The following is a 14,448-nucleotide window of genomic DNA, read 5'->3' on the forward strand; positions in this document are numbered from 1 at the left end:
ATGCTAAACATGGACAAAGTTTTAAAAGTTAAGTTGTACGTTTGAAGGAGTATTTTTGTTCCAAAAATACTCCTTCCGGTTTGTCACAAGTTTCGGAAAGTTTTTTTCGAGTATGGCTCTGTCTTACGTAAGATAGAGCGGAATTTCCTTATATGGGTCCTAAGGGCACTTCTCCGCGGCCGCGCGCGCACTCGCAGACCAGAGAGAGAAGAGAGCGAAAGCAGTACGTTACCTCAAAGCGCTCTGCTCGGCTTTAGGGAAGTCAATGTCACCAAAGAAGTGGGTTTTTGGTTGGCAGGGCAAGACAAGACAACCCTGCACAGATTCCCAAAGAACCCAGCGTTAAGGGAATAGTGGATGGAGTTTGTTTTTTCGAAGCATCAACGGAGGTTGTGCACGACTCTTTGTTCCCTGCATTTCGACGATGATTGTTTTATAAACAAAGCCCAGATCGACTTATTTGCAGATCGTCTAATGCTTAAGGATCGAGCAGTCACGGTGAGTAAACTACTTCAAATGTCTCTCTGTGTTGTTGTTAGATCAGTTAGCACAGCTATAGCACACCGCCCACACGGCCCGCCCCCAGCCGCTCGGTTTTTTCCGGAAAGACTCGGTACAGCCAATCTTTAACTTATAAATATAATAAAACTAAAGACGTTTTGGAGATATGAAGGATGCAATACTACTCTATAGGTACTCAAGATTAACAGGAGATTGAGTGAAAATGAGCATTTCACCCCCCCTTTAAATAAAAAATATATATACACATATTCCAGGCAATATATGCATTTGTACAAATGTTGCAATAAACATCAGTGCTAATCTTGTAATAAAAAAATGACAAGAAACCATATTTCTTTTTGTAAAATTTCAATTTTATCAATAATAGCCAATATAAAAGTTTAAGTAAAAGGTACAAGAAGCTATACAATAAGAAATAAAGCAAACAATTCAGTCAAATATCCAAATGCAGCGCTCTAGTCTAACATTACAACAGTAAAGTTAAATACAAATAGCCTATAATATGAAACTAAACTTAGCCCTCAGCCAAAACGATTGACAGGGAACGAATTATATATTCACGAGACCAAAGATCGCCCGTTAGGTCTACACAAGACGAATTATATCTCATGTTTAACCACTACCGTCGGAGTCAGCGGCGAACGTCAGAAGAACTAGCCGAGGAAAGGCTCATCCAGCCGGGAAACATGAGCGCCGAGCGCCCGCTGATCGCATGGATCTCACAACCGGGGAAAAAAAAATCATCTTTATAAATAAACCACAGATTAGAGCTTTAAACAACTACATTCTTGCCTGAAAAACTCTTAAAATTACATTTCGTGACACAGTAACAACAGTAGTATTATATTAAACTGTATATTAAAAAATGGCGCTTCTTATGTTGTCATTCCCCTTGTAGCACACGCAAGTGACGATTCTCTGTCAACCAATCAGCGTCCTGCAGTGAGTCTAGCTCCACCTTTTAGTACCGTTCCACTGTGCTAGGTACCCCAATGGAAGGGTACCTAAAAAGTGGTACGGTACGGTTCGGCATTTTGGTACCATTCACAACTTTTGATAGTGGAAACGCAAATAAATGCGTACCGTTCCGTACAGTACCGCTCAGTGGAAACGAGCCATAACAGTCTCTTTCAGTTGTGATACCTACAGTAATATTTCTGAAAACATATAGCCTACCCTCTGGCAATTTAACGTCATAATAGAATTGAAAAAGAAAATGAATTATTACAATATGAGCACATCGTTCTATGAAGATTTGCTTTGGTAGTAACTTGTGTAGGATGTGCTAATTTAGCAAGTTAATCTAGAGAATACAAATGTATATGAAATATTCCATAATGTGATATATATTGTAATTTGAAAATACATTAACTCTTTCCCCACCAGGGCTTTCTAAAATAGTTGCCAGCGCCAGCATTTTTTATATATTTGACATTCACAAAACTTTCATGGCCCCAGAACATTTTGTTGTATGAATATCTAAACATACAATATATCAAAAGTAAGAACAGAGCCTCTGATTTAAAACATCAAACAAAAAATCATTTTATCTGAGCTTAATTCATTGGAATGCGGGTAAGTTTAATAAAAAAAAATAAAAAATTATAAAAAGATGAGAAAATCGTGTTTTTGTCAAAAGCTACGTTTAGATGGGATCAAAACACAGATGGAGTAGATCAGGTCCATCAACACCCCCAAAGCTTCACAGTCATGTCGCTCGACCTGGGTCAACATTTCATTCAGTAACATTAGGCAGTTTTGAATATGCTGTTGACTGTTTGATGATCATGTTAGCTTATGTAAGCAGTATTCTACCCACTTTTTCTTGCATCTTACAACAGTTCCCACACTATCTATTTTATAGATTATCATGACAGAATATGCTAATTGAAGATAAAACTCCACATCAGCAACATAAATTCATCAGCTGACTCCCTCGTTCAAAATCGAGGGTTCGAGGGTCTGTCCAAATTATCTTCCCTCAAACCACTTGATCAAGTTGGTTGCACTTCAAAATGGTGTTGGGGATTCCTCCGAGGGGACGTGCTTAGGGAAGTTTGCGAGTGTATGTCTAAAAGTGGAGTTAAACGCAGCAAGGGCTGTGTTCGAAATCTCTCCCAATACCCTCATTCACTATTCCCTACATTACTCCACTAACATAGTACACTTGAAGGAGTGAATGAAAACTAGTGAGTGAATTCAGACATGCCAAAGTATGCCAGAAGTCCGGATGGTCTACTATGTCCGGTGGATTTACGAAGTGTGGATCCGTGCTCACTATAACAGCTAATATTACCCATTGCGCTTTGGAGGAGGATCCAGTTAAGAACTACAAACACGAGTAAAAAGTGCTCAGAAAACTACAAAACATGGCGGATGTGCAAATCCGACGGTTAAGAGGTTTAGATAAAGGGGTTTGAGTGACTAATAATCAACATTTAAGCTGATATAAAATATTTATGTAATGTATCCATGTTATATTTCATCTGCAACAACAACATGAACTTTTATAAAGATTCGTTTGTCCATTAACTTTTGAATGCATCGTTATGCATGAATACGAGGAGAGTGAATGACCCGCGACATGCGTCTGCATTTCTCTCCGATACAGTGGGAAATTAAATTAAATTAAATGTGGAGGATTTTATCTTTGACAAGATGATTGACAGGTCAGTTTGCGTGACCGGATGCGTGTAACTATGCGACAGAGAGCAACTGTTAACCCTTTAGAACCTGAAGCTAAAATAGGGGTTTTTCACATATTTAGATTTTTTGACTGTAAAATTCTAAAACAATGTGCCATCTTCATGTGCAAGGTGTCATCTTTTTCAGAAAAAGATTAGCTTTCAACAAATTACAGTTATTGCCCATTATTTTGTGTGGTGAGTTTGTAAATAGAATTTAAATAGACAAAAAAAAAAAAAAAAAACGAGAATAAATTTACTGATTTTTATTTAGAAAAAAACTGAAAAATCACGAACGAAAGAAACTAACACTTTTAAGTTCAATCTCAGAAAAAAAGGTACAAAAGCTGTCACTGTGGCGGTACCTTTTCAAAAGGTACACCTTTGTACCTAAAGAGTGCATTTTAGTTCCTCAAAGGTACATGTTGCTACCAAAAGAGTACATATTAGTACCTAAATGGTACATATTAGAACCCTTTTGAAGGGTACTGTCCCAGTGACAGCTTTTGTACCTTTTTTCTGAGAGTGTTGAAAAATGACCTATAATACATATATACAAGTCTTTTTTGTGACACTGGGTTGCACAGTTTTTATTTAGGACACTTTTTTTTCATACACGCACACATACAAATGCATGCATTCATACTAGGCACGCACACATACACATGCACACACCACATGCTAAGATATTTGAAAGAGTAAGTTTTCAAGTTTCATTAAAAATTCCCCTCTTCTGCTGTCTACCACTTCTTTCGCCATGTATTTGTTCGTATCTTTTATTATTTTATGCAATCCAAAACACTCTAATCTGATGCACTTCGAATCTGTCTGTTCAAATCCTTCCTTCCCACTCTGCCAGAAAGCTGCTGTCATTTGCTTATGGAAAGCATGAAATTACCGTAATAAACAGTATATTGCCGAAAAGCGCATGTTGTCTACTGTCAGGGGCAATTTGAATGGTTTTGATAGTGCAAACGGTTGAAGAGTTACGGTAAAATGAATACAGCTTGCTGGTATGTGTCGGCAACGACACAGCCGGTTCTAAAGGGTTAAAGAAGCTATTTTATGACGTGATAGTATGTCCCAAAGTTGTCTACTCTTCTGCTACACACTCAAAAGTATGTACTTTTTCTTCACAAAAAAAAAAAAAAAAAAGAGTACATACTTTTAGGGTGCAGTATAAGTAGGCGAATTGAGACGCACCAATGGTTTATGCAGATCTTCTTCTTCACTTGTTTTTTGATGCAGAGATTCTGTATTGTTTCAGAAGATACGTAGTAGCGCTCCTGCCGTATAACAGTGAAAGGGATTGCTGGAAAAACTCAATCAATGGCGGGGAAAGAGTTAACTGGCATATTGTGATGTTAACGCTATATAAATCAACAAGCGATATTGTAGTATTTCTAATCAGCAGGCACTTAGTAGAATACCTCAAAAAGTTATACGAGTTAATGTAGTGAATTTCACCTGTAATATGATAAACAGAGTTGAAGCCGATCCCAAATCTCCCGACTTTTGTTGGGTCATCCTGCTTGATGCTTCTGCCAACTCTCTGGATTCCCTCCCAGTCTTCCTCTGTGAAGGCTGCATCATTGAAGGCATAGAGAGCCGGTCCTGCGATCAAAGATACAAACAGATGATAAGAGTTTTTCAGTATTGTCAAAGACTCATCCTAATGAATCATGTCTCCCTTACTGTACTGTATGTGATATATGCAGCAAAGATTTTGATCTGGATAAGGATTTAGATATCTGAGATACAAACAGTTTGAGATACAACTGATGACTGGTGCTTGAAAACAGAGGTCAGTTATTATTGCCAAAGTGTGTTTAATTTATTATTTTGGTTGCTCCCAAAGTAGCTAAAGCTGGGGACACACTTAACAACGAGCTGAAACATTCGAAGATTGAACTCAACACACATAAAGACTGTTTCCATCGACTGGAGCAGATTTTAGTCTTTGACAGTCAGAGAAGAACAGAAACTTAACGACTGAGTCAGTCACTACACAACACTTAACGATTCTGTTGTCGATGAGTTCTGGTCTGCTGAACTCAACTGTCCGAGATTATGTACCGAAACAAACATGGATGTCAACAGACAGCCGCCGCTACTTATTCGCAGTGGAATTTGTGCAGAAAAAACTGTCATGTTGGTGATTTTTTTATCTGTTAGACTATTTAAATGAAATACATATTCATAAACAAGTGCAGTTATATAGCCTACATAAGCTGCTTATTCAGAATTTTTACAGAATGCAGTTTCACTTTTTTTCTTTTGCAGAAAACAATGAATATCCTAAAAATAATTAACTTGCACTGTTAATTTACAGAATAAAATAACAAAAGAAACATCAAAAACGTACTGAGAGTAGGGAACGAGTATTGCGTAGCTAAAACGCAGTGGGGAAACTCCTTTCCTTGAGAAATATTGAAGCCTATATTCAAAACGCAGTGCAGCTGCACAGCGGACAAACAAGAGCGTCTAGCTCGCCTATTGGCTGTGCTGCAGCAACTGCACACCCTATGGCGAAGCACCTCTGATGCGCTAACCAATCAGGCGATCATGCAGCAGAGCGTGTCAGAGCCTGCCAGAATGGGTGGGGCTTATGTCTATAAAAGCCCATTATTTCATCATAATATCAGGTTAAATCGACTGAAGCGACAAACTCTGACAGATTGCAATAGTGCGACAGGCTACCCAGACAGCAACATAGTGTCGGCCCAGATCCGACCCACATCTGGTACACTTGGATTCCACACGGTCCAGAACTGGGCCGGATCTGGGCTGATACTATTTTGCTGTCTGGGTACGCAATACTCGTTCCCTACTTTCAGGGAACCGAGGTTACGTTAGTAACAGAGTACGTTCCCTTTCAAGAACGGTCACTTCGTATTGCACAGCAAACACGCAGTGGGGGCGCAATGTAACACGCCGCACTATTAGCAACTGGCTCCATCCAACTGGAGCCTAGGGAAGCAACCCGAGGCTCACAGAAACAAGCCATAATAAAAAAAAAATTAAAAAATAAAACATAAGGGACATGATAATTCCTGTCGGGTCTCATAATTAAGGGGAATGGAGAACCTGAACCAGGCTCACTCTATTACATATAGTCCTTGGACAACTTGTGCTTATGGACAGTAAATATGTTAGACTGATAAGACCGGACACTGTCGGGTCTAATTGTCATATTGAGAGGACTTGAGCCTGCAGGCAAGGAACCTCCATGTTATAAAATCTAACAAATGTGGACTGCGAGGACCAGCCGGCCGCCACACATATGTCTTGAATTGGTACCCCACTAGACCAGGCCAACGAAGAGGCCATGCCTCTTGGAGAGTGGGCTCTAGCACCTATGGGACAAGCCTGTCCCACCGAGGCGTATGCTAGAGAGATGGTGTCCACTATCCATCTAGTTAGTCTCTGCCTCAAGGACTGTGGAGAGGTCCCAAGCCGGTATAGAAGGGGCCCTGGGAGGATTCATCCTCCTGGCTCCTTTGAGGAAAAGAACGACGAGGTTGTTTCTCCCCAGTGAACGGCCAGCCACAGGAGCATGATAGGCTGCTATGGCTGCCACATATACTTTGAGCGTGGATGGGGAGCGACCCACATCCATGAGCTCTTGCAGGAAGGAGAGTACCACAGATACCTTGCATGACTGGGGTTCGAGGTCCCTAGCTGTGCACCAGCTTTTGAACACTGACCACTTCAGAGCATAGAGGTGCCTGGTAGACGGTGCTCTAGGCTCAGTGATAGTATTCAAGACCTTTTCATGGAGGGCCCATAAGTCGGGGCGAGGGTGCCAGATCGTCCTGTTTGCATGCGTGAGGACTCTGTCCAACATTGCGCAATGTGTGTTGCTTTCCGAGGCAAAGAGGTCGACCTCTGCCTTGCCGAAAACACTCCATATCAGAAGAATCGTCTGTGGGTTGAGAGACCACTCACCTGGGGGAGTGTTGTCTCGAGATAGCATGTCCGTACCCAAATTTTGGATGCCTGGGACATGAGCAGTTCTCAGAGAGCCCAAAGGAGGAGATTTCTGGCCATGACATACAGGTTGCCTGATCTGAAACCGCCCTGGCAATTTATGTAGGGCACCACTGACATATTGTCTGTGCGGACCAAGACGTGGTGTCCTCTGATGTCTGGCAGAAACGCTTTCAGGGCTAGGCAAACTGCTCTCATTTCCAGGCAGTTGATATGTAAGCTCTTCTCTGGGCTCAACCAGAGGCAGGAGACAGGCTTGCTCTCGAGCAGTGCCCCCCAACCTTGGTTGGAGGCATCTGTGAAAACCACCTTCCTCCTGGAGGCCACACCCATGGTCACGCCCAACTGGTACCAGTTTTGGACTTTCCAGGGAACCAGAGCTCTTATGCAGCTGTGGTTCACCACAACGTGCAGGCGTCCTGACCGCCACGCATTGGCTGGCACACGGCGCTTCAGCCAGTGCTGAACGGGGCGCATATGCAATAATCCTAGATGGAGTACTGACGATGCCGCGGCCATGAGACCGAGAAGCCTCTGAAGGAGGCTACCTTGCACGCACCCACCCTAAAGGAGGCTGTCAGCTGTTGGATAGAGAGAATGCGCTGTGGTGTGAGCTGAGCTCTCATCAGTGTTGAGTCGATAACTGTGCCCAGAAAGGTTACATTCTGGCTGGGTAACAGTTTGCTCTTGGGAAAATTGATACTGAGCCCTAGGCATTCCAAATGGCTGAGGACGAAGGATCTGTGTCAATAATTCGGTCTTCGACTGAGCCATAATGAGCCAGTCATCGAGATAGTTCAGCACGCGCACTCCCTGTTGCCTCAGGGGAAAAAGCGCTGCGTCCATGCACTTCGTAAATGTACGGGGGACTGTGTATTGATAAGGCTGCCCCTCAAAGGCAAATCTCAAGAATGGCCTGTGATTGGGGGTTATCTGAATATGAAAGTAAGCGTCTTTCAGGTCCACCGTAAAGAACCAATCCTCCGGGCGAACCTGTGTGAGGATTTGTTTGGTAGATAGCATTCTATGGCCGTCTCATGAGGGCTTTGTTCAGATGTTTCAAGTCTAAAATGGGCCTGGTGCTGCCGTCCTTTTTGGGAAGTAGCGACTATAAAACCCGACTGACCCAGCAAGAGGGGGTGGGCGGGGGCTAATTCTATCGCACCTTTTTCTAGCAGATATTGAACTTAGGTACGAAGCACGTGAGTCATGTTGCTTCTCACCGAAGCCTCGAATTGGAGGGAGTGAGCGAATTGGAGCGAGTATCCTTGCTTTATAGTGTTCATAACTCAGTTCGACACATCGGGGATGGCTTGCCAGGCCTTGGCCCTTGTGGCTAGGGTTTGAATTATAATTGGGGTTAGGCCGCCTAGCATAGGGGGACCTAATACCCGTGTGTTGTGTTTTGTGCACTTATTCAGACCCTGGCCCAGCTGGACAGAGATAGAGTGACAACTGGGGAGGGGCCGCCTAGTGAAGGGGGACCGGATACCCGGGGTTGTGTGTTCGAAACATACTCTTTGTGTGCTTTTTTTGGGTCGCTGTAAAAAAAGCGTTTGTTTGTAGGGGAGCATGCAGTGCAACAGGTTTTTTACTATAGTAGAAAAATCTCCAGCCGCCTGAGCTAAACGGGGAGCTGGGAGACTGAGATGAGCTCTTTTCGAGGGTGGTCCGGCTAGATCGAGACTCAGACCCTGCTGCTAGGAGGTCTTTGGTGGCTCAGGGTCCAACACAATGCTGGGTCGGGGGCCCTGGCACCATGGCAGCAGGTAGCGCTTAGCTGGGCGCGAGCGACGATGGGTATCAGCTGCAGGGCGGGGCTGAGAAACCCGAGGCGCTGGCTTTGCTGGCTGACAAGGCGGCGTGCTCTTGGGGCGGCTCGAAGCAGAACTGGAGCGTTTGGGCAAGAAGTGTCACACAGCTTGGGACGACTTTTGCGCTTCAGTGAATCGTTCAGAAAACCCCTCCACAGCTGGGCCAAAGAGACTGGTGCTGGAGATGGGTGAATTGAGGAAAGCCATCCTCCTTTATGTCAGCGAGGTTCAGCCAAAGATGGCGCTCGACCACGACGAGGTTAGCCATGCCTCTGCCGATCACTTGAGCGGTAGCCTTTGTAGCGTGCAGTGCCAGGTCTGTGGTGCTACACAGGTCATGAAAAGCCTCAGGATCCGGGCCAGACTTGTCCATGGTTTGGAGAAGCTTGTCCTGGAAAACCTGTAACACCGCCATGGTGTGCAGGGCCGATGCCTCCTGGCCGGAAGCTGAGAAAGCGCGTCCAGCGAGGGCTGAGGTGTTCCGGCAGGGCTTCAAGGGGTGTACCGCTCTAGATCTCCAACCAGCACTCTTCTTCAGACGCAGCAATGGAGAGGCTGTTGTCGTGTTCATTGTCCGATCAGCCGAAGGAGACGAGACCTGCCGCTCGAAGAGAGGGGCGCTGGTCTGCCTGAGTGAACAGGACCGGCGAAAGAGACTGTAATGGAGAAAGCGAAGCACGCGGGGACGTGGCCGGCGTGGGCTCGCTTATTTCCATCAGTTCGGGCTGCTGTTGGATGCGGCGCTGCTTCTTCCGCGGCTGAAGTAGTGCGGGAAAAGGAAGAGCAGGAGGAGTGGTGTCGCCATCTTTAAAGAAAGCTAACCGCGTCTGCAGCATTGAGATAGGTAGACTCTCGCAGTGAGGGCAGCTCCCAGGCATGTGGCGCACTCCTCGTGCCCGTCCACCTTGTGCAGAAGGGATCTGCACGAGGTGCATAAAGAGCAAGGCATTTGAAACAACGCTTCGCAAATTTGCTCTTTTAGAAAACTGTAGTGTCGCAGCGGCGAGCACACAGTAGGCAGAAAAAAGGATATAGCGTGTTCGCTGGATGGCCACAGGAGAACGGCGACAGAAGAGAAGGTGAGTGAAGAGGTGAGTGAAACGGCTTCTAGGTGAGTGAAGAAGACGCTGTCCGCTGTATGCAAGGCTCGTTCTAGCTGTAAAAGGCTTATTTCCACGGTGAAGGCTTCAGAGGAGGCAGAGACGTGAAAGGTCGCTGAAGGAGATAAAATCTGATATTATGGCGAAATAATGGGGTTTATAGACATAAGCCCCGCTCATTCTGCCGGGCTCTGAAGCGTTCTGGCGCAGGGTCGCCTGATTGGTTCACAGTCAGAGGTGCTTTGCCATAGGGTGTGCAGTTGCATCATCACAGCCAATGGGCGAGCTAGATGCTCTGCTGTGTCCGCTGTGCAGCTGCACCGCGTTTTAAATATAGGCTTCAATATTTCTTGAGGAAAGGAGTTTCCAGACTGCGTATTAGCTACACAATATGAAGTGAGCGTTCTCGAAAGGGAACAAGATGTGTTTGACAAAATTACAAAAATATGCATGAATGATGTTTGACAGGAAATGTACATGTTTAGAAACCTAAAACAACCTTTGTGAGGACGACTGGCAACATCAGGGGCCTATTCCATGGTTCAGGTGGATAGCCACTTATGTTTCAGTTTAGTTTTCGCCAACTCTGGGATTTAGGCACCATGAAAGTGGTTTGGCTTTTAGCCGTGTTCATCGCCATAGTAACTTACGCTCCATGGCTGAGTCAGACCTTACTGGTCTGGGGCAGGTTATGTTCCAGGTAAGAGGTTGGACCAATTAGCTATGAGCAAAGTGTCACATGTCTGATGCGATAAAGTCACTCCACCTGTGTCTACTTCAAATTAAAGGTCACTACATAGCAAATGATTTTTAAAGACAAAAATGTCTGGCTTTTACTAATGCTTATTTAGAATAATTTAGATTTGTATGATTTAGATATTATTTTATTAATTATTAATCGATCACACATTTAGTTTATCAATTATTATTACGCACAGTTTAAAGGAATACATATATAAAAGGTAATATAAATACGCTTCAGAATCAATTGATAAAGATATAAAATGACTACATGTGAGCTTAAATGTCCAATTCTCTCTATACCTTTATCAAATGTATAAATTAACTTCACGTTTACGTGCACTGATATAGCAAGACTTTTTTTTAGTTGGCGTGTTTCATATTTTCTTCTTGCTGTGTAAATTTGTTTAAATTCTTAATATTTTTCAATCTTGTAATATTCTGCAGAAGAGAAAAGTGAATCGCGCTGCTTTTCTCGCAATAAATGAATAGCAGTTTCACTCTTTCTCAGCCTGTGATTGGCTGTTCGCTACTAATGTCACATCTAAACTCCTAAATTCAGGATCAAAGCCTGAGTTGACAGGGAAAGTTGATGATCAGCATCATGGTACCAACAAAGCCTGGTTGGATTGGTTTGGTTTTATCAACTCAAAACTAATCCTGTAACCCTGGGTTTGTTCAGCTACCATCATGGTACAGGCCCCTGGTTCTTAAATTCTAATATTAGAATCTTCCGACAACGACTGAGCACAAATAGAACCGACCCGGTGCGTTTGAGCTGATCAGCCGTCACAACCAAATTACACTCATAATCGGCCTGACAGTCGTGTGTGTTCCTGGCTTACGCTTGAAAGACAATCTTTTTTTAATACTAATAATCATTTGTAAAATACATGCACATATCAGAATACACACTGTATATAGAAACAAATATTGATCTCTGAAATAAGATTAATTTGAAAAAATAAAACTCCTTCCCCATTTAAAAAACAGAAGGTAAGCAGCAAATCTCCTGAACTCTTCATGGTTGTGACATATGAATGAGGACAAATGTAAAACCCTAGACTGTAATATCCTTTGTTGCGGGCTCTACAGTAATTTTATAAAGTTTAAGTCTAGTGTGATTTAAATCTGTTTGCAACACAAATACCTTGATACTTTCCAAGCTCTTCAGTCCACAGGCTCTGAGTCTCATAATGCCTCTCATCATGAATAAACACCACACGTGAAGCTCCTGCATCATCTGCATTCTGGATCAGCTCCTGGTACGTTACAGGATTAATATTAAACACAGATACGATGAGATATTTAAGATACATATCATTTAACAATGATGTGAAAGTATTCAGGCAACATTTAAACCTTTTTTTAGCCTACCTTCAATATTTGTCCTCCATCTGGGTACCTTCTCAAAATCTCTTTCAGGTAATCAATGAATGGTGGAGACGTCGCACCAAATTTATTTCTGCATTTAACAATGTAAAGTTTATTACAAACTGCACAAAACACAGACAGAGCAAATTCAAGGTTCATTAGACTAAGAACAAAATTTGCTGAAATAATGCTAGAGTTTGCTTATTGGCAAACAAGATTTATTTATTTTTTTATTTTTTTGCATAAATGTGCTTTATGTGATAACTCTCAATATAATTTACTAACATGTCACTCCATTATGGGCATAAAACATGCAGTGAATAAAACCACATACTTTTTCTTCTTTTGCCTTGATGCTGAACTCATTGTCCTTCTTTACATTCTCCTGTGTGGTTAAAAAAAAAGAAAAATGTAAAAAAAAAAAAAAAAAAAAAATTAGATTAATTTAGACTGAACTAAATGCTTATTTTCTGCTCTTTCTTTTCTTTCTTGAATTCCCTAATAGCACACTCATTTCTGTTTTTTAAAAAAAAAGTAGATCATACATGCATGTCAACTATAAAACATCAAATGAATCTATTTATTTAATGAATTTGAGTATGAAGGTTAAAGGTTGCCCATTTTAACTGAATCCCACAGGCCCACTTTATCTAACACATTCAGCCAAAGTGGGCCAACAAACATCATAAAATTTGGTTCTAGTTGTTGGAATTTAGTGATATAGTTAGATCCTAGGCTGTGATTCTGTCTCCACCTCCACAGTGATCTCTCTCTCTCTCTCTCTCTCTCTCTCTCTCTCTCTCTCTCTCTCTCTCTCTCTCTCTTCAGTGGAGCTTGACTGTCCGTCTACACCCTAAGCTCCACCCCTTAGATCCACAGAGCTCCACCCATTTGGCTCTGCACCACTCACATACACACCTTATTCAAATCATATGCTAGATCTCCTCGTTTTGAACAACTTTGCCTCAAGAACCACTGGTGTCTTTTTAAAAAAATAAAAATAATTTTTTTAGGTCATTTAAAACAATAATAACTTTAGTGAACTAGTCTTCAGTACAAATCTTTTTAGAACTTTATAATTTATGTAAACATGCAAACACATGATAGTGCGATAGGTGGCGCTTTAACAGTTTTATAGTTTAAAAACTTTATATTCCTTTGGCAAATAACCCAAAAATGGTCATTTTCATCTCTGATTTAGGTGCTTATAGACTTCACATTACTGATCTACTGACATAATTCACACATCACCGACACACATGCATATTTGCACCGACACGTCCCCTTGATTTTTCTGACGCATTTGGTTTAATAAAAAAAAAAACACAACAATTGTTGTTCTCACACTGCAATCCTGCCTCCGTGTATTTTTGATAGCACAAAGGCTACAATACATATATATTTTTTAATGTAAGGTCTTGAAGCGCTGGAACCCCTATGTGCAGCTTTGTTATTTAATATTTTCCTTTTTTTAAAGATATTTTATAAAGACATGTTTTCCAGAAGACCAACTAAGAACAGTTGTAGACTATAAAACATTTGTTATGTGAAATAGCTTAGTGCAAAATAAACAAAATGATGTTTTATGATACATGCTATAACAAATAATGTATGTTATATTGTTAAGTTAAATTACATTGGTATTATATTTTATTAGTAACTTTAAAAACGTATTCTACAAGCGGTTATATCTCCTACCTTCAGTGGTCCTGATGCAGAATGAACAGCGATCAGAATGAGACTGATATTAAACCGCTCAGCGCGAGCAGATTCTCTGGGTTTCTGAATGAGTCTTGAATGAATGAGTTTCATTCACTGATTCTCTAGGTTTCTGTTCACTAGAAAGATCCTTTTTAGCGAAAGCGAAACTTACAATCCTCCTTCACTAATTGTTCAATGAATGAGTTGTCAAATAAACCAGTTCCCCTTCAGGGACTACCGCTGCGTGTAATCGCAGTGGGAACGCCTCCAGCGTAGTGCGTCTGAAGCATGAATGAAATCAGTCAATGGAGAGAATAGGCTTGTTTGAGATAAGCCTTGCCTCGCCTGAAATGTAGGCGAGAGTAGGCGGCTGCAGTGAGAGGAGGAGTAAAAAAAGCGCAGGCAAGCCGGACAGTTCTCTCTTCTCGCAGTGGATCAGACACCTGCGAGATCAAAGATGGATATCGCGGGATTCACGGGATTCACGCTCATGCACAGTGTATTGGATGGAATTTAAGTTCT

The 14,448-nt window shown here is 42.2% G+C and overlaps 1 protein-coding gene across 1 annotated transcript in view; it reads right to left on the reverse strand.

Annotated features, from left to right (window-relative positions):
• Positions 1–12,522, reverse strand: part of LOC307163962 (sacsin-like) — a gene marked incomplete at its 5' end in the record, with an annotated part of 35,482 nt that extends 22,960 nt beyond the window's left edge. The window contains 4 exons of the mRNA XM_079880309.1: positions 4,637–4,820; positions 12,002–12,113; positions 12,229–12,316; positions 12,518–12,522. Of these exons, the coding sequence (XP_079736435.1) occupies positions 4,637–4,820; positions 12,002–12,113; positions 12,229–12,316; positions 12,518–12,522 (389 nt within the window). The remainder of the gene's footprint in view (positions 1–4,636; positions 4,821–12,001; positions 12,114–12,228; positions 12,317–12,517) is intronic.
• Positions 12,523–14,448: the final 1,926 nt, after the last annotated feature.

The sequence above is a fragment of the Squalius cephalus genome (assembly GCF_949319135.1).
Source record: "Squalius cephalus genome assembly, chromosome: 9".
Taxonomy (NCBI): domain Eukaryota; kingdom Metazoa; phylum Chordata; class Actinopteri; order Cypriniformes; family Leuciscidae; genus Squalius; species Squalius cephalus.